The sequence below is a fragment of the Cynocephalus volans genome, chromosome 4 (assembly GCF_027409185.1).
Source record: "Cynocephalus volans isolate mCynVol1 chromosome 4, mCynVol1.pri, whole genome shotgun sequence".
In the NCBI taxonomy this organism is placed as follows: domain Eukaryota; kingdom Metazoa; phylum Chordata; class Mammalia; order Dermoptera; family Cynocephalidae; genus Cynocephalus; species Cynocephalus volans.
In genome coordinates, this window is record NC_084463.1 from 16,876,903 (window position 1) to 16,897,186 (window position 20,284).

At 48.5% G+C, this 20,284-nt stretch overlaps 1 protein-coding gene across 1 annotated transcript in view; it reads left to right on the top strand.

Annotated features, from left to right (window-relative positions):
• Positions 1–20,284, top strand: part of GRIK4 (glutamate ionotropic receptor kainate type subunit 4) — a 307,828-nt gene that overhangs the window by 140,277 nt on the left and 147,267 nt on the right. Inside the window, exons 4-6 of the mRNA XM_063093085.1 lie at positions 2,570–2,735; positions 13,140–13,318; positions 17,617–17,670. Coding sequence (XP_062949155.1) covers positions 2,570–2,735; positions 13,140–13,318; positions 17,617–17,670 — 399 coding nt within the window. The remainder of the gene's footprint in view (positions 1–2,569; positions 2,736–13,139; positions 13,319–17,616; positions 17,671–20,284) is intronic.

Here is a 20,284-nt window from a genome sequence, read left to right on the forward strand (position 1 = left end):
TCTTGGGGTTCTGTGGCTATTTCATCTCAGCCAACATATCCCTCAACCATGTTTGGCATTTGACGTCAGAGGCTGAGTCCCTGATCCGCAACTGTTCCACTATCCTGCCACCCAGTCCCTCCATCCTGTCACCTGGCCCCTGTGCCACGGACCGGCCAAATAGGCTCACTGCTTAGGGAACTGCCAGGCAGGTGCCCCTCCTTTGTCTGGTCATGTTCCTTCCAGAGCAACCTCTCCTCTCTGTTCAGATTATGCATTTCTTTTAATATTTTATGAGACTGAACTGCCTTACGCTGATTCCCCCCAGCTCCAGGGAAAAGCAATGGAGTTCTCACCACAGAGCAAATTCCTTTAAATGCTGCTAACGTCTCTGCAGCTCTTGTGGCTGGCTGCTTTCTGCCTCGCTACTCTCCCCTCCATTCTGCTCACCTCTCCTTGTACCCCCAGCACCTCCGGGATGACTTTCTGGGCTGCATTTGTAATTGCAAATCGATTATGGATTGATCTCTGTCCTGGAGAGAGAATCAGCAGGATCAGGCTGGGCCATCCCCTAACAGGCTTCAAGATGGTGCCTGTGCCGGAGCCTTCCTAGGAGGGCCCCCATCCCTCACCTCCTTCACACACAGCTCTGAGAGCTTTGTGGGTGCCCCTATATTTGGGGAGAGAGGAGAAGGGAAGGAGAAAGGGCATTACCTGAGCACTTACTACATGTTAGTTGCCAAGCTATCACGTCCTTCACACACGGGATCTCATTTTATCCTCCCAAAGCTCTAAGGAGCACCTGTGGTTATCTCCATTTTAATGGAGTTTAGACCGGTTAAGTGATTTGCCCCAAAATCCCACAGCAGAACCTGGATGCAAACCCAAGTCTGTAGACTCTAAACCCATTAGTCCTTCACCTTCACAAGTCCTTCCCCTAATCCACCTCTAGGATGCATGGATTCACGGGTATCTCAGGGGCTCCCCACTATTGGGGGACACTGGTAGATGGTGCTCTATTGTGTTAGATGCGAATGGAACCCGGTAGGCTGGATGGCCACACAGGGAGGAACTTGGCCAGAGATGCTCAAATATCTAAACCAGCCAGCCAGGCCACCCTGGCCCCCAGCCTTGGCCTCCATCTTGCCCCTTTGTGACCTTTTTCCTCTCAAGGTCCAATTGGTATTCATTTTAGACAGACTGTATGGGAAGCAAAATACAAGCAAGAAGAAAGACCCCTTATGACTCCCACCAGATCAGATCAACTTGACTCTTCGGAGTCGCCTTCTGTAACTCAGCAGTCTCTTCCCCGTTCTGCACTTTTAAATCTCTGATGGAAAATATTGGTTGTCCTGTCTCTATGGTTCAAGGGCTAATCCTAGTTGAATTCAGAAATTTTCTCGCTCGTTTCTGCTAAATCTTTACCTCCCTCTCACCCCAGTCTCAGAGGAGCACTTGTCTCTGGATGACTTCTCCCAGAAACTTAAAAGAATAAAGTAGCAGAATCCTGCAGAGGCCATCTCAACATCTTCCCAGACTTCTGGCAGGATAACCTCTGGGCCAGGTCAGGCAAAGACAACTTCTTTTCATTTGCAATCATTTCTTAATATTCCATTCTAGAAGACAGCCAAGTCACCACCAGGAAGTTCTTCCTGCTGTCTGCCCGCAATCTTGCTTGCTTTAACATCAATATAAACCCATGCTCTGCTTCAGCTCTTCCAGATCTGGGTACCAGGGATGAGGGTGGCAGAATAAAATCAAGGTGGATGGCAGTTTATTACATTTAAAATTTCCTATTACCTAACAAATAGCCTAAGCCGCCAATAAAGCAGCCATCACAGACTGTTAGTATCTCTTCCTGGGAGAAGACAGTCAGAGAGCAGTGCAGTGCCTCCCGGAAATGTCAGTAACAGATGCAGAGGGAAACTGACCCTGTTCTAATGAAGCCAAAGCAGGTATTTATTTACCGGGCTCCATTTGGAGGTTCTCTAGATGATTTCTCAGCCTGAGGTGCTTCCTCTCCCAGATGCATGTCTGCAGAGGAGCTCATCCCTGCGGCCGCACTCTCCCTGGGCATTCACCAGGAAGTTTGTTGGAGCTGGTTTATGCACCTGTTGGCTGAACTGAGCTGATGGGTCTCCTGTCTCAGTCCCCAGGGCAGCATTTTTCTCTTTCTGCCATCTCTGTCCTGATTTATTAACTAAAGATAAAATATTATAAAGATTATGCCTTCAAGAGCCATTTGTCTCACTGCCTAGCAGCAGGCAGTTCCTTAAGAATAAAGACCTATTCTTTTGCCTTCTCAGGGCCACAGACCTCAGCTCTCAGACTCACAGTACATTTTTACAGGTCTCCAGCCAAATGTTTTCCTGTCCTGGGTCTTCCTATCTTATGCATTGTCAGGGATGTAATCTTGTCTCCTCCCATGGAGTGGGTGCCCTGGGTCCTGCAAGCTCTGTCTCCCATTGGTGTGTGGCAAAGGTGTTACATAAAGAATCCGCCCTCTGCAACCTTAGCCTACCCATCGCTCTTTCTTTCTTTCTCACTTGTTTTGGATCCTCCTTGCTGCCCGTTTTTGCTCTTCCCCCAGGTCCCTCATTTCAAAGTGGCCCCAGAGGAGTTTGTTAAGTTCCAGTTCCAGAGATTTACAACCCTGAACCTCCACCCCAGCAACACCGACATCAGCGTGGCTGTAGCTGGGATCCTGAATTTCTTCAACTGCACCACCGCCTGCCTCATCTGTGCCAAAGCAGAATGTAAGTTTCCCCAGGCTGGCTCTGCCCCAGGCAATCAGGTCTGGTTGATTTCCACCCGGCTCCCTGTGCCCCTGGCTGGACTCACACCAGGAAGGGGAGGTCTCCCTCAGATCATGAGGCTGTTAACCATAGGGTGTGGGCATTCCCGTTTGTCCTTTAGTGTTTGTCTTTGTGTATGTGTGTATGCATGCACACGCGTGTGTGTATCTGAGAGACAGGGCATGCGTGTGTTCAGGAACACCTTTTGCCAGGACTCCCTAGGTGTGGGTGGAACAGAGAGGAACTAGGTTACAGGGAGACTGGCCAATTTCCAAGCCTTTTTGCATCTGTAAACTCAATTCCCACATTTTCAGCCTCATTGTTAAGGAGATACAAAAAGAGAGAGAGGGAAAACATAAAATTGGATGCATTTGTACTTGATGGGTTGAAGAGCTTCTTCCCCCAGAGAGTGGTTTTGCTGATGGAACAAGGCCCAAGGTCAATTCCTGATAAAGCATTTTTTTGCAAATGCAGGTTTTGGAGATGCATTTTCTCTGACTCCCAGACAATTTGTGACATAAATTTAGGGTTTATGAGGTTTAGCTAATTTAAGCCAGCACCTTCCAGCAAATCTGTGCATCTGTGTGCTCCCAGTGGCAGCTACGCACCCACACATGGTCAGGCAGGTGATGGCCACTGGCTGCCACTGGAACCTAATGACAGAGCCCTAGGCATCTGGGTACTACACAGCTCAACTGTGCAGGTCTTACCATGAGGGACTTCGTGGGCTGCACGGGAAGAGCTATTCCATCTTCCTTTGGCTTCTCAGAACTGTTCTGTGTTCTTAAGTTCTTCATCTATCCTGGAATCCCTACAGCACCCCAAAAACAAAAACCACTTCCCTGTCAAGGGTCAGTACTGCCTATGTCACCAGACCTTTGCACCTGACTACCTCTACATGTGTATTCATTCAACACAGACTTATTGAGTATTTACTATCATACCCAAGGGAAAAAAAAAACTGAGTCCCAATTATATATGATTTTTATATGCCTTTTTAATTATCAAAACCACTCAGTGGGTTTGGAGCTGTTGGAATTCCCCATTTGAAAGTTGGAGAATTTGAGATGCAGGGATGTGAGGTGACTTGCCCAAGGTCACACAACTTAAGCAGCAGGGCCCAAAGCCAGATATAGGTCTTCTCCGTACAAGTCCAGAGCTCCTTCCAGAGCCCTGTATTGGGATACAGAGAAGACATGGCTCCTGCCACCCATCTGAGAAAGCACAGAGCAGTTTGTGCTAAGTGTCTCACGTGCAGTGTGGCTAATGAAGGAGAGCTCCCTGAGCACAGGGGTACTAGGGGGGGCTTTGGGATTGGACATGGATTCAAATGGATCTCAAAGGATGAAATAGATTTAGATAAATGGAGAAAGGAGATAGGGGTTGGTGGAGGAGGAGAAAGGGAGGGAAGTGAGAACCCTGATGCTGTGTGCAGGGAGGAGTTGGGTAGAAAGAGAGGCTGGGAAGGCAGCGGAGACCCTGAAGTGGTGGGTGAGAGAGCAGGGACTTGTCCTCTGTCAGCCAAGGACCTGTAGGTCTCTCCCGTGAGGAGTGGCCTCAGAGGAAAGGCCAGTCTAATCATGGGTGTGCCCGTGTGGAACAACTGGTTTGGGGAACATGGCAAAGGGTGTAGGAATCGGAGAACTGGAATTAATCCCAAAGAGCTGGGGACTTGCAGAAAGAAAGTTGGCTCCAGGCCTTTCTCAGCAGACAGGTCCTGAAAGGGACCAGCAGGTTGGTCATGGGCAGGAAAACACCAATCCTTTGCTCAGTCAATCAACGGGCATTTACTGAGCATCTCTGGTGTGCCGGGCACTGTGTGAGGCTCTGTGTGAGACAGAAGAGAACAGCATACAGACTCTGTTCTCAAAGATGGAGCAGCCCTGTTGGAAAGCTAAGCCGGGGCTATGGGCATGAAGCAATTGAGACAGTGAAATAATGCATCTGGACTCACAGGGAATCGGGGTGCACTGGAGTTCTTAGGCAGGGGTTCCATGGGACATGGTTTCGCAAGAGCTCAGTGAACACAGAGTCTAATCCCCTCATTTACAGAAGAGGAAACTGAGGCTGAGAAAGTATCTTGACTTGCCTAGACTCCCATACTTAGTAAGTGGTAGAGCTGGGAGTTGGCCCCAGGTTCCCTGAATCATCGTCACCATTACACCAGCATTTCTCAAACTGGGTTCCTCTGGATCTATGTTAACAAACGAGTAGCCACAAGCCACTTGTGGTTATTTAAATTTAAGTCTGAATTCATTAAAGTGAAATAAAATTTAAAATTCAATTCCTCAGTCTCACTAGCCACATTTCAAGTGCTCAATAGCCACACGTGGCTAGTGGCTCCCATATTGAACAGCACAGATATGGAACATTTCCATCACTGCAGAAAGTTCTATTGGACAGTGCTGCTTTGATGATAAGTGTTTTATGAACGAAGAGTCCTATGGCAAAACAAACCAAAAAAAACTTTGGATAACCCTTCATTCTGTTTTCCCCTCATGGAGATTCACAGTACATAGTATCATGGACCCTCTGAGATGCCCTGTGGCCAGAACAACTATTTACCTTGTCATCTTCTGAATAGGCTTGACCACAAGCCCCCAAAGGATACTCACGTGAAAAGCTGCAGGATGCTAGTATTTTATGGAAAGCAGTTGGAAAACACTACATTCCAACGGGTGGCCCTCGTCGTGTGGCATCCTCCTACCATTGAATGGTGTAACAGGATCAAGGATTCTCCGCTGGAACTGACTGCCACAAGCCCACTCAGGCAGGACTGAACTGGTGCTACCATGTACCCTGCAGGGGTGTTAAGAGACAGAGGGCAGGCCAGGCATATCATCTCCAGGCAAAGATCCTCCTGCAGTCTTCCTCAGTTCTGGGTGCAATGTCTCACCAAACTGACAGGAAGTTCCTTCTGTGTCTAGCCACAGTCCCTCTTTGGGAGATAATTTGCTCACATGTTTGTTAAGCATCTACTATGTGCTAAGCACTTTGCTAGGTACTGTTGCCTCCCAGTCCAGGGCTCTTTCCATTAGAATTATGGCATTCCTTGACATTTGAGCAGTTCCTTGCAGATGGCAAATCATATTCACTTATGTTTTTCCACTTTACCTCCCTCCTCCCCAGCCATTCTAGAGCTGAGAGAATAAAGTCTTGGAGCTGTTAAGGGACTTCGAGCCACACAGCTGGTACATAGCAAAGCTAAGACTCCAGCTCAGGTCCTCTGACTCTGTAGCTGGGGCTTCCTCCAACACAGCCCCCAACCCCCATCATAGTCTGCACAGGTAGCCCCAGCACAGTGGCTGGAGGGTGGGCTCTGCCTGGCAGGTAGGGTGTCCTTGGAAGGGCGGAGAGCTCCCTGGAGTAGTGTGTTCCCTTGAGCAGGATGGCTGAGCAGAGACCAGGTCCTGGAGAAGACGCCTCTGCCCAGGCGCAGCAGAGGCCAGCCCCCAGCCCCAGGGGCGCTCCTCAGCCACACAATGTCACCCTGCTCTGCTCTGACAACTCACCCATCCGCCGGGGCCAGGAGGAGGAAGGTGGGGCAATGCAGGAGAAGTTCAAGGTCAAAGAGGATTAGACATCTAATCAAAGGATGAGGAAATGAGGGACTAAAGGGAAATGCAGCTCAGAGCTCTGAAGGAGACACTCTTCCATCTTCCTTTTTAATGCAGGACTGAGAGACACCACAAGCAGAATTAGGAACAGAATCTAATTCTATTTTCCAGCCATCAAAATTAGGCATAACAAAGATCATTCCATGGGGAATCACACTACTTATTCTCCTGCTTCCCAAAAGTCGATTTTTAATGAGCAGGTTTTGGACCAAGTAGAGATATATTGTGGATTCTATTATTTTTCTTTAATGGGAAAAAATCTGAACATCTGCAAGTGCCTGTTTCTGATGAGGCTGAGGGCGGAGACGTGGCGAGTGGCCCAGGCTTGGCTGTCATGATCATCCCTATGGAGCCCGAGGGAGGTGGCTGTTTGGGGGCTGCCAAGGAGAGATGGGGCTCCCCACTATGCCCCCAGGGCCCGTTTGGTCAGATCACCCAGCCCTGCCACAGAGCTACCTGTGAGGCCCCCTAGGATGGACCCAGAGCCTTGGTATCTTTGTACATGGCTCTTTTTATTTTATTTTATTTTTTAATGCTTGCTTTGGTGTTTCTTTCTAAGTATTTCAATGTCTTTTCTGTGGTTACATGCCCTGTCTCCCCACATCTTCTGCCACTTATCTTCTGCCTGTGTGATCTTGGGAAAGAGACTTAATCTCTCTCCAGCTTCTTTTGTCTCTTCTGTGAAATGGGGATAATGAAACCTCCCTCCCAGGGTGGCTAAGGGGATTAAATAGGACATCTACAGAGTGGATAGCACAGTGTCCACACTGAGGAAACGCTCCACACACATGTGTTTTCTTTTCCTTCCTTCCTTTCTCGGATCCCTTTTGAGTGAGGCCAGGCTGGGCCCATGGTTCAGCTCTGTCCTTCTACCAGCCCTGCATTCGCTAAACACAGCCCAGGTTGTTGGAGGGGAGCAGACTTTGATCCCCAGGAAGCCCCTGCTCCTGGGGAGGAAGTGTTGCCAAAGAGAAAGGCAGGATGGTGGAGTCAGAAGAGAACCACCTTTGGAGTCAAACTGAGCTGCTTCATGCCTTATGAGCTGTGTGATGTCCAGCAGGTCCTGCCCCCTCTCTGAGCCTTAGTTTCCTACTGTGTGAGATGGGATAATCATGCCTGTTGGGGTGACTGGGTGGAAAAGGAACTGGGCCCAAAACATAATACACATTAATGACTGTTACTTCATCCTGTGACCCTGCTTGTGGCTGTGGGATTGGGGGTGGGTAGTATGAAATGACACCCAGGGCTGCTGAGAGTAACTGGGGAAGTAGTGGGCCTTCCCTAGGCCACCCCCAGGAGGGGCTGTGGGAGGCCTTTTGCTCATAATGACAAAATCAATCAGCATCTGCTACAGTCCTCCCACTACTGCGCACTTACTATGTGCAGAACACTGTTCTAAGGGTTTTTGTATGATCTTATTTAAATTTTAAATTCTCTTATTTAAACCATCTAACTCATGATGACCATGTAAGATGGGCTTTGTTAACATTCTTAGTATATGCATCAAAAAAAGAGAAATTAAATCCATTTTCAAGGTCACACGATTCTTGCTACCTTCTCTCCCTGCTCCTCCTAACTGTGTGGAAGACACAGAAGTGAAAGCCTGTCTTCCCTGTATTATGGGAGGAACAAGACCTTCCCATGCCAACCTGTGTGGGGAAATCAGGCCAAAACTTGGGATCAGAAAACCTGGGTTTGGATCCTGGCCTGTCCCAGATCCTCTAACTCTGTGACCTCAGTCACTGAATCTCTTCTGCCTCATTGATTCTGTCTTTATTCAGGAATAATAATAATACCTACCTTCCAGGGCAGTGGCGAAGACTGAATCGACCATGGATGTGAAGGAGCTTAGGGAACACTGAAGGTCGTTCTCAGGCCAGGGATGCCTGCCAGGCCCCTGTAGCTGAGGCCCAAGCTGGAAACACACATGCTGAAATCCAGAGGCTGATCAGAGCACAGAGGTTGGATTCTTCCTGCACCCATCTTTGCCATCATAGAAGGGACAGCTCAGTGGCCCTGCAATGCGGCCAACAGGCCCCCTGTGAGCAAGCAGCCTCGGCCTGCTCCTCAACACTCTGTCCTCTTCCTGCCCTGACAGTCTCCCCTCCCTGCCTGTGCCTGGAGCTGAGCTCAGGTGTGGATGGCACAAAACTGAAAACCAGCACTTACACCTGTTCCCTGCCCCTTCCCCTGTTGACCACTTGGACCCTCAACCTCTCTGCTCAGAATCAGCTCCATGGAAGAACTGACAACTACACACCCTGAGACCTGGGTGCTGGCAGGGGGCAGGGGAATGAAGACCTACCAGGTTTAGGGCACCGTGCACCATACTGAGTTCACATCATCCCATTAAATCCTCACCACAGTCCTCCGAGGTGGGTGTTCTGTGAGCTGCCTTCCACAAGATTTGAAAGGGCTGCCTCTCCTGCGAACACGAGCATTTGACAGGGCCAAAATGGTAGGCCATGGGAATCGGCCAGTAGAGAGGGAAGGAACACCTTGCAAAATAGGTGTTTTCTTTATTTTTATTTTTTGATACAAGGGTCCTCTGTGTCCCCTGCAGACCCATCACTTAGGTATTTGTGTTTTCGTCCCACGTCTCTTAGGTATTTATGTCCTCGTCCCACAGCTCTGTGCAGCCCTGGCTGTGCCTTTCACAGCCTCACCAACCTCCTCCTGCCGCTCCCGGCCCCCTGCTTTCCAGTTCCAGAAGCCAGCCTCCCTCCTTTGCCCAGAACAGCGGCCTGCTGAGTGTCTCATCGATCCATCCAGCTGCATCCTGAGCGAGACTAATAGGTTCCCTAGGTCCCTCTCAGTCTTAGCTTTGGCAGGCAGGCCCGCTGCTGGGCCAAGCGTCCCACAGGAGAGGAGGGTTGGGGGGACGCGAGGGAGTGCTGGGGAAGAGAGCAGCTTTTAACCCCTCTGGTGACAACTACCTTTGGTAAATCTCTTAGTTCCGTTAGATAGATAGAGGTGAGGAGAATGACAATTGGAAAATGCCAAACTGCCCTGAAAAACTCCTAATATTCTTAATGGAACTAAACCACGCTTTCTCTTCTGCAAATTCCTTCCAGTGCCTAGAATTAAAAAATATTCTCTTCTGAAACATGGAATTAGAGAATCTCTGGGTGGAAAAGAATCAATGTTTTTCTAGTTCAACTTTCCACCCCCTGGTTTATTTCCCTCTACAACAGTCCTCAACAGGGGGGAATCAGTCTTTCCTTGCCTGCTCCCAGCAATGGGGAACTCTCTACCTAACATGCAGCTCCCTGCATCTTTAGATGGCTCAAACAGAAGGTTCTTCCTTAGGGCAAGCTGAGACTTTTATCCGCTCATTGTCCCTGGGTTTAGTCCTTGAGGCTGCCAAGAGCAAGTCTGCCTCGTGACAGCCCTTCTCACTCTTGCTGGGGCCAGGCACCCCTCCTTCAGCTGCTCCTCAAGTGACATGGTGACAGTTCTGCCTGGCACTGCTACTCTGCTGGCCTGTTGGGATGCAGTCTCTTCCTTCCCCCACAGTCTCTGGATCAGTCCAGCAAGCACTGTGTGCCCGACATGCATTGGGGATGTGCAGAGAAGTTTGAATAATTCATCTTATATGTTATATATGTAAAAAGTACATATACACACACATACATACACGTGCACACATACGTACACATATATGCCATCAAATATTTTCTATGGCTTATAACCAAGGGCTATATTTTGTTGGCTGGATAATAAACCCTGTAAGAGTTGGGAGAAGTGAGAAGTGGGTGAAGTCTGGAAAATGGAGAGAAGGTTTCAGGGAGGAGATGGGGTGAAGGGTAGATGGAGGACAAATGGGAAACAAGATTTGCTAAGCCCCTTTAGGTGACAGACACCGTCTGTGTACTTGACATCCTCTTAACAACCCTGTAGGGTAGCGATGATGGCTTTCACGTCTCAACATTGTGCTCTTTTAGCTGTGCTGGGTGCTGTCTAGGTTGAGAAAAGGAATTGCTCACTGGTAGGTGATTCTGGGTGGGATGCAGATGTCTCCCTCCCCTGTTCCCTCCCTGCCTCTCAGCACACACGGTATGTTGGATGGGACATGGTAACAATGCTGTTCCTTGTTTAAAGGGCAGCAGAGCACTCCAAGGAGAAGCAGGCTGGGGATTGATTGGAGCAGGGCCCCCAGTTTATCTGACATCTGGGGGCTCTGTTTCCCTGGGAGCTCAGTGCACCTGCCAGTTTTAAAGGGATAAAGCGTCCCTGGGCTGCCTTTGCCAGGCATCACTAGGCTGTGCATGATCCCACTATTGTCCCCCAGGCTTCCCTGTCTCGTCCCACTGAATTTTATTGCCCATCTGAAGAATTCCAGGGGATTTGGCCTCTTTGCCAGCCAGGCTCCAAAGATTCTTCGTGCTACATTCCAGGACCTGTGGGATTCACCTCCGCCACCCGTCCCATTCACCTCTCTAGCTTTAGTGCTCCCTGACACGCACATGTTCAGGAGGGGGCTGAGACTCCAGGAGCGCCAGCTCTACAACCTCCCCTCACCTCCTCATCAGTGTCTTTTGCTCAGGGACTCAGACCTTTGTCCAGGTGGGAGTTTGCTTCTGACATCATCTCTAAGGAAGATGTGGTGAATACCCTCTCCCTTTTATATATAGGACAAAATGAGGATGCCCCATAAAAACAAACAAACAAACAAACAGATTAATTTAGGCCACCAAATAAAATAAGGACATGATTTGAACTTCATCATCAACTTAGCACTGAGTCCCTGGACTCTGAGCTCCTGCAGGTGAGGACTGCATCTGCTCCAACTTCTCTCCCTGGTGTCATGTCTACACGGTGCCTGGCACTTAAGGCACTCCAGCGAGTGTCAGTTGAATGGACTTGTCCCTCCCTCCCTCTTCACTCTGTGTGGGAGGAGGCTGCCTCACCCCTCTGAGCTCCAGTGGGGATAAGTGAATGTGAGAGAAGTAACATCAGGGCAGTGCGCCCAGTTCCCAGTGTGCTTTCTCCTATAATCTCACTGTGTTCTCACCCTGTTAGACCCATTTTACAGATGAAGGATGGAGCCTTGAAGAAGTGAGATCACTTCTCCAGGTCATGCAGCCAGTGAAGACTGACTCTGAGCTTGAGTCCAGGTCTTCCGGTTCAGGGTTGGTAACATCAGGGCCACTACTGGTGGGGGCCGGCAGTGAGGGGCTGCTAGGGACTCAGAGAGTGGTGGATCTTTAGAAGTCTCCACCGAGGCCCTGTCAGGGAAGGGAGGAAAGGCTTGCACAGCTGGTCTGTTTCTGAAGCCTCTTTGTAAATAACAAGCCCTCCAGGGCTTCTCCCCTCCCTGCTGCAGCCTCCAGCTTCCTGGAAATCCTTTTCAAGCAGGTGACAGGAAGGAAGATAGGGCTTGGCAACACCCTCCGAGACCCCTGTCTCCATCGCACCAGACCCTTAACCCTGCTACCTTCTCCTTCTTGTTAAAAAGACACATCTCATGTGGCTTTCCCTCCCCTAAGTCCTTAGACACATGTCCCTGGGCCTCCTAGGCACTGTGCTTGCTGCCTCTGCTGAATGTGTCCTAAGAAGCAGCCTGGTCTCATGGCAAGAGGGTGGGATGGAGAGCAGAAAATGGGAATTCAGGTCGCAGCTGTGTCCCTGTGTCTCTGTGTGGCTGGGTGAGATGGGTCCCCTCTCTACAACATGAGGAGGCAGGGACTGTGCTCCTCAATGTCCCCTCCCAGTTACCTGTTGATCCTAAGGGTCAGGAGGGTAAGTACTCTATTAGGGGAACCTGGGAGGTTGTATTCAAGACAGCCCAGAATTGAGTAGCCCATTAGCCAGGACAGAAATGGCAGCACAGGGGCCTTAGACCAGTGAGAAAACCAACCCTTCCTCGCCACCCCACTCTCCTCCCTACTTCCTGTTCTCTGTACCGGGGATTATAATACCTCACAGGATTGTTGTGAACACTCACATGACATAGCCATGTCAAAATTTAGCACAATAAGGGTTTCATATGTGTTACTCTTCTCATTGCTTTTGGGAGCAAATGCCTACAGGTCTCTTTATGTTGGAATGGAGACCCCCCCAAACCCCCGCCCCCGCCCTGCCACCATACACACGAGCACTCCCAGGCCTGCCTTTTCAGAGACAAAGCAGCATCAAGAGCCTCTGTTTCAGTGACAGCATTCTGGAACCCCTCCTCCCCCCACAGCCCCTGGGCTGCACATAGCTGGGGCTGGGGATGGGGAGTGAGAGAGGGGAGGGGAAGAGTCCTGAGCCCACAGTCTTATTTTTCTGTTTGATTTTGGGGCCGGATTCTTCCCTGCTGGAGTGCAGTTCAAAGCCTGTTCTTTTATGATCATAATAATACCTTGTCTTAATGCAGCTGCGAGGCTCTGAGGAGTTCAAAGGGTTGTGCTAAACCTGTTTTCTGGCCCTCAGGATCTTAAAGGAACTGCCCCTCCACCTCCAAAATGGAAACAAAGGCTTTTACAGAGCTCGATATAACATTTATGAGGGTTTATTGTATGTGAGGCTGTGGCCTAGGCACTTTGCATGTGCCAAAGCCCTGTGAGCTGGCTGTTATTTTTATTCTCACTTCTCAGATGAGGAAACCGGGGCCAAGACAACTGGCCCCAAGAGAAGGTCCTCAAATTGGGGAAAGAAGCCCAGGCCTGGTGGTCTGAACCCAGGTCTTGGCCACTGCACCTCCTGCTTCCCGGAGTGGTGAGAAGTGTGACCCTCAGGGGCTTCATCCTCTCTCCCCCTCCAGGCCTTTTAAACCTAGAGAAGCTGCTCCGACAATTCCTTATCTCCAAGGACACACTCTCAGTCCGGATGCTGGATGACACCCGGGACCCCACCCCACTCCTCAAGGAGATCCGGGACGACAAGACCGCCACCATCATCATCCATGCCAACGCCTCCATGTCCCACACCATCCTCCTGAAGGTGGGAGCCGGGCCGGTCGGGCACTGGTGGGCACGGAGCATCCTTCCATCCCCCCACCCCCCACCTGCTCTCCCCTCTCCTTGCCCAAGTGTCCTCCTGGGTCTGGCTGAAGGATCCCTGGCTGGATGTGAACCTGACACACCTCTCTCTGTGCTTCCCTTTGGAGGGACAGTTCCTGAAAGCTAAACAGAGAAAGGAGGTTGATGGTGATGTCGTAAAAATATTTCCCACCTGGTGCAGCAGTGACAAACTAGACACTGGCCACACCTGGACCCTGCCAGGGGCTCCCTGAGGAGGTCCAGGGATCCCTAGGAGGGGCTGGGGTGGGCTAGGGCACTTGAAGGGCTTGGGCAGAGGCTGTCTGCCAAATGCTATAGAAGTATTTCCGTATTTTGACAACCAGGACAGTCCCACCAGTGTGATTGCTGGATATCAGCCCTGTCTTTAATCCTTACATGCACAGCATATGATGGTTTACAAAGCGCCTCCGTGTAATTTCCCAGTGTAATCCTCTCAGTGATGACTGAGGTAGGTATAATAGCTTCCCCCTACAGATGAAGAAACTGAGACCGGGAGATGAACAAATTTGCCCAAGGCCAACTCTGTGAGGAGCAGAGCGGAGCCTGCACGGTTCTCTCACCTTCAAATCGGGCAGTTTCTCCCATGCTCCCAACGACAGAGGGGCAGGCTGCCAGCCCCTGAATGAGAACATACACACGTGGAGACTAGAACACTGTGAGTGAGGCCGATCTCAGAGAGAGAGACAGAGACAGAGACAGAGAAGCTGGGTGCCTGGGACAAATAAAGCTGTGCAGCCTTGAAGTCACCTGGGACCCGTTCCTGGGCTGGCGGCTGGGCTAGGCATGCAACTCAGATAGAGTGGACACTGCTTCAGGCTCCTCTGCATGCCTCTTCAGGCTCACTAGAACCTTCTAATGCCATTTTAATTGCACATTTAAACACAAGCTGCCATCTTCCACTGGGGGAGCGGGGCTCCTCATTAACCTCTGCCAAGCTGCGAGGAGCCCGGCAGACACTCAGATGATTGTCTCTTCCTCTCCCTCCCTTCCTCTCAACCTCCCTTCCCCAGCTAGTTTTTGTCCCAGAGTTAATAAGAGATTTGAATGAGTTCTCTCAGTACTGAGGGCTGTCCCTTCAGCCCGTTGCTATAGTAATTTTCCACAGCTCCAAAGCCACGTCTGTCTGTATGCGGGTACCCAACTCACTCACACGCACACATGCTCAAACACAGAATTTTGTTCTTTTCTTCTTTTTTCTCTTTCTTCTCCTGTGCCTGGAGCTATAATCAATGAAGTCGTTAAGGATGGAAAATCTCATCTGAGTTTCAGGGGAGGAGAGATACGGGCTGAAGGGTCCTCCTTAGGGAAGGTGAGGAGCAGGGAGTGAGAGCTTCAGCTTAGTAGACAGACGTCCCTCCAACTCCCTTCTGGGGAGCAGTCCGCCCTGCAGTAGCTATCCTGCTCAAACAGCCCCTAGGTGGGAGGCTTTGGGAGATAGCCCTTTACCTGGAAATATCCTTTGGCTCCTAAGCATAGGAAGTCAGACTTTTTTTCCTCCAGTAATATGACTAGTCCATTGTAGAAAATTTGGAAAGTACAGAAAAACACGTAAAAGAAAATAAAAATCATTCCCAATCCCATCACCCAGAGCTAATGACTATTAAATGTTTATGTCTATCTTTTCTGCTTTACAGACACATTTTTTTCCCCAAAATATCGTCATACTGCACAAACTTTTCTGTAAGCTGCTTTTCCCCACTTAATTATATGCCATGCATTTTTCCTATGGCATTAAATATTTTTCTGCAAATATTTTAGTGGCTGCATCATTTCTTATCACATGGATGTCCCATAATTTATTAAACCATCCCTTTATTGTTGGAGATACATGTTGTTTCCAATCTTTTGCTATAATAAATAATGCTGGGATGCATGTCTTTGTACATAAATCTTTATGCACATTCATGAATATTTCCTTAGCATAAATTTCTGGAAGTGGAATTACTGACTTAAAGGTATGCATGCTTGCCAGATTGCATTTTAGAAAGGCTGTAACAGTTTACACTCCCACCAGCAGCATAGAGGTGTCTTATAGTACCTTGCCAACACAAGGTATTTTCATTAAAAATGCTTTGTGGTTTTTTGTTTTGTTTTGTTTTGTGGCTGTGGCTGTGCTTTTGAATGAAGCTCTGGCTGTAATAATCATTATTTGCAAACGATTCTGCTGGGTACCCTGTGGCCATTGCCCTGAGCCCACCTATCAGCCCCAGCTCCTGTGTCCTTAGAGCCAAACTGATCAATAAGCAACAAGGCTTCACAAAACCTGCTTGCTTTGTTCCGGTGGCCCAGGCTGGCAGGCATGTAGGTCTCTGTCCTGAGGCCTCCCTGGGGCTGCATGCTCCTCCCTCCAGGGGATATAACAGGGCCTTCCAGGACTGCAGTGAGGGCTGACTTGGTGTGGGAAGCAGGGTGCGTAGAGAGCACACAGGGCCTCTGGGAGACTGGGAGTGCACATGGGAGCCCAGCTCCTGGAGCTTGGCAGCACTCTGCCATCTCTTGATTTCAGGAGGATTTGCAGAGTAATCCCCTACTTTATTGAGCGACTCTTCCAGCAACGAACTCTATGTTTACCCAGAATTCAGGTCTTAAAAACCAAGGATCTCTTGCCTTTTATCTCTAGGACAGCAGATTTTACAAAATGGGTTTTAACCATCCGACTGTGCATCTCCCAGCTCCCCCCTTCCCCCATCCCATCCTTGTAAGCGGTGGGCTCATGTTGGCCTAGGCAGTGGTGAGAGGCAGGAGTCCTCTTATGTAAGTGGGCCATGGGACTGTGCATGGTGGAGGCATCGGATAGAGGCTGGTCATCCTGCCACTCTGTCCTCTTGGAAGTGGAGGAGGAAATGTAGCTTCACTTGGGGGAAGAAGGAGCCTCACAGAAGAGGCCTTGAGCTCAACTGTGCCCCTGGGCGATCTTGCCCCAGTTGCTATGCCCTCCTTCACTACAGCTTCCCATGGCGACGATGGCAATGGAATCACCCCCAGGGTTTCTGTAAGAACGCTCCCAAAGTTATTGGAGCTCCTTGGGAGAGAAACACTATGTCAGAGGAGAATGTAATCATCCCTGGTTTCATTTTTCCCCATACACCTCAATAGTCATGGCAAAACCGGTCTCCCAGTGGTCCAGGGCTGCAGGATACATTATGAAAATCTAACCGACTGACAGGAGGAATGAGGGCTCAGGAGAGGGCTGGCCTCATTATTTACCTGATCTCCATGTTGGTTTCTATTGCACCTGTCACACTCAAAGCCGGGCACACTGACAGGCAAGGTTGGTTAAGGGTATTTATGGTGGATACAAAGATCAGACAAAAGGAAGACGGTTCTGAAGTAGCAGCTCTCAGCTGTGGAACGATGCCATACTGGTGTGCTGTGATCAAGGGCGAGGTGTGGCACAGGCAACTTGTTCCTTACTACTAATAAAGGACCAAAGTCTGCAAATGATTCACTTGTTTCCTATAGTACTGCAGATCCAAGAATACCCTTACGAGTCTCACTTGCATTCTGACAGGGGTGAAGTTAATTTGGGCACTGCCTCCAACCAGCAGACGTATCTGCTACAGCTTCTAAGAGAGTTGTGTTTGTAGTTCCATCAAAATCATGGTCCTCAAGGGGGAGTATAGTTTGGTGAAAAGCAGTGAAATTAGGCTGCCTGGCTTTAATTTCATCTTTTCCATTTGTGAGACATATGATCTTGCATAAGCCTTTTATTGTGTCAGTTTCCTCAACTGTGAAATGGGGTGGAGGAGGAGTAATACCATCTATCTCATAGAGTTAACCCATGCAGAGTGCTTTATAATGCCTGGCACATCCTGAGCAGTGCGTAAGTGTTGGCCATTGTTATTGTTAATAGTTATGGAGATAATTATTGTAGTCTGCTTTATTATTTGCTTCATTTCCTTTAAAGTCATTTTGGTTTTAATAATATCTGGTTATATCCCTGGGAGTGTGTTGTGCATGAGAACATCAGCTACTGTGCGTGTCCCTGCAGGGGGAGAGGGCAGATGGAGGTGGAGAGACCCTGCCTGAGTGGCCAGTGTTTCTATGCACCATCCTCCAAGATCAAGGGCAACCTGAGGACCAGTCAGGATGTTCTACTCCGCCTGGTGCTGAAGGGGAATGGGCCAGACAAATGGCAGACACTTGGAACCCTCACTGCTCATTTGCTTGAAGTGGGTTTTGGTTTTCTTCTCTAATCTCCTTCTCTTTGCTTTGCAGGCAGCTGAACTAGGGATGGTGTCAGCCTATTACACGTACATCTTCACTAATCTGGTAAGACATCTTCAGAGCTCACTTCCTTGGCATATAGAGTGTTGTCAGTGGTCAGGGTCAGAGGATCATGAAGGAATGAAGCCCCGGAGATGGAGAGCAGGGGAAAAGAGGCAGAGGAGTGAAGCTGACCAGAGAGGCAGGGCATCCTGGAAACACGGAGGTCCAAGACCTCCTAGGATTCCCATCTCAGTGATTCTTAGCCTTGGAGAATGGGAATTTGGGGATTCTAGTGCCTCCATTTAAATGCCACTGGCTACATAGCCCTGATTCCTCTAGGCTGTAAGGTTGAGCCTCTTCATAGATCCAGTTGCTGGTCTGCAGTCCAGTCTCTACATCACCAGACTCCCATGACAACTCAGAAGTGGGAAAACCAGGGCACAAAAAGTATGCATGTCTCATAGTGTTGTAACTGGATGCGCCTTCAGAGGCCACCTTAGCCACGTGCCTTATTTTGCAGGTGAAAAAAATGATCTCTGCAGAAATTTTATTGAATCAACTTTGCGTACCAGCTTTGCCACATATCAACCTCATGCCCTTCAACGACGCAATGAGCCTCGTGTTCTTAGCTGTAAAATGGGAATAAGAACAGCTACATCGTAGAGTTGCTGAAATTTTAAATAATGTAACTCAATCTATGTGGAAGCATTTTGAGATTGTAAAGCATTAAGAAATGTGAAAGGGTATTTTGGCATACAGACAAACTCAATTAGAGTGTATTAAGGACCTTAGAAAACAGGTTTTTAAAAAATTATATACCTTTTTATTTTGAAATAATTATAGATTAATATTAAGTCATAAAGGTGGTTCATAAAGGTGCTACAGAAAGGTTCCATGTACCCGTAACCCAGTTTCCTCTAGTTGTTCCACTGTACATAATCACAGTGAAGTATCAAAACCAGGGTCTCAAAATGTCAAATCTATCAAAACATGTGTGTCCCTGCAATCAAGAGATAGAATTTTTTCTTCGCTACAAAGATCTCCCTTATGCCACCCTCTTTCCCAACACCCCTAACCTTAACAACTACTAATCTGTTCTCCATTCATATAGTTTTAAGATTTCGAAAATGTGATATAAATGGAATCATGCAGTATGTGACCTTTTAAGGTTGGTTTTTTTCATTCAGCGTAATGCCCTTGAAACCCACCCAAATTGTGCATTTATGTTGCTCAGTGGTATCCCACAGTATGCAGGTGCCACGGTTGGTCCAACCATAGACATCTTGAGAGATATTTTGCCTGTTTCCAGTTTGGGGCTATTTCCGATAGAGCTGTTATAAACAATCATTCAGAGGTTTGTTTTAGTTTATGAATCACTTGATTAGGTGGCCCCTTCATCCAGATGTGCTTTTGAGCATTCCCAGGTACCAGGCAGTGGGCCAGGCATTAGGGATTAAAATGGGATAAGAAACCAAGCCTGCCTTGGAAAGACTCACAGTAACTATTGTAGTGCACAGTGGTAAATTCTATCATTAGACATGTATATGTGCTCCAGACCCCAGAGCAGGGGTGCTTGCCCAGCCTGGGGAAGTCAGGAAGAGTTTCATGGAGGAAGAGACCTTCAAGCTATGCCCTGAAAGACAGATAGGGCTTTTCTAAATAAAGAAAGGAAGCACATTCTGGGATATGGAACAGCATATCCACATACCTGGATATAGGAAAGTCCATGGCATGTTCAGGAAACAGTGAGTCACTTTAAACTCATGGACTGCTCCAGGAATACACAGGTCAGTTAATTCTTATTCATTTATCTATTTACGTCCAGCCTTGAGTGTAACCTATTTAGAGGATATAAGGCAGATATCAATTAGTTGAAAGAGGCTTGATGAGTTAGGGAGCAGAATTCAACCCTGCAGATTCAACTCTTCAATCTTAAAAAGAAAAAGCTTACCCAAAAGTTAGACTTTCTTGGTGAAAGGATGTAGTAAGGTAAATTAGGAGATCATGTGGTCTCCCTCCCTGTATTTAGGGATCAGGTCTCTAAAAATGCCCTGCAAGGTTTAGGAGATGGCTGCCCAAATAGACAGACTTGGACTCAGATCCTTCTTCTTTCCAGCTGTAGGAATCTATAAGCCGCCCTTTCTTGGGGCTGCTGTGGAATTGTTAACCCTGAAGCATCCCACAGGCCTTTGCTGTCAGAGTTGGAAGAGACCTGAGCAGAATCTAGTGCGGCCTTGTTTCTAGTACAGGAACTCCCTCCACAACAGGTTTGTCAGAGTCATTCCAATTTTGCTTGAACTTGAGTGGAAACTGCTAGCTCACCACCACTACAGAGCTGCCTGTTCTCTTGTTTGAATGTTTAATCGAAGTCTAGCATTCATGTAGGAGAAGACCACACATATTATATGTGCACAGCTTAAAGACTTCCTCCAAGTGAGCACACCTGAGTAAGCAGCACCCAGATCCAGAAAGAGAGCATCACCAGCACCCCAGAAGACCCATCGTGCCCCTCAAAATGTAAAACTTCTCCGTTTGCTTTTTTGTTTGTTTAAATCTAACACTGCTGCTGTAAACTGGAACATTAACATGTAAAAAGGGAAAAAAGAATTAGACTATTCCCAGAGTAATGCAAAAGCATTTGCTTAAAGTAAGGAGGCATCTGGGGAGCCTGGGCAAG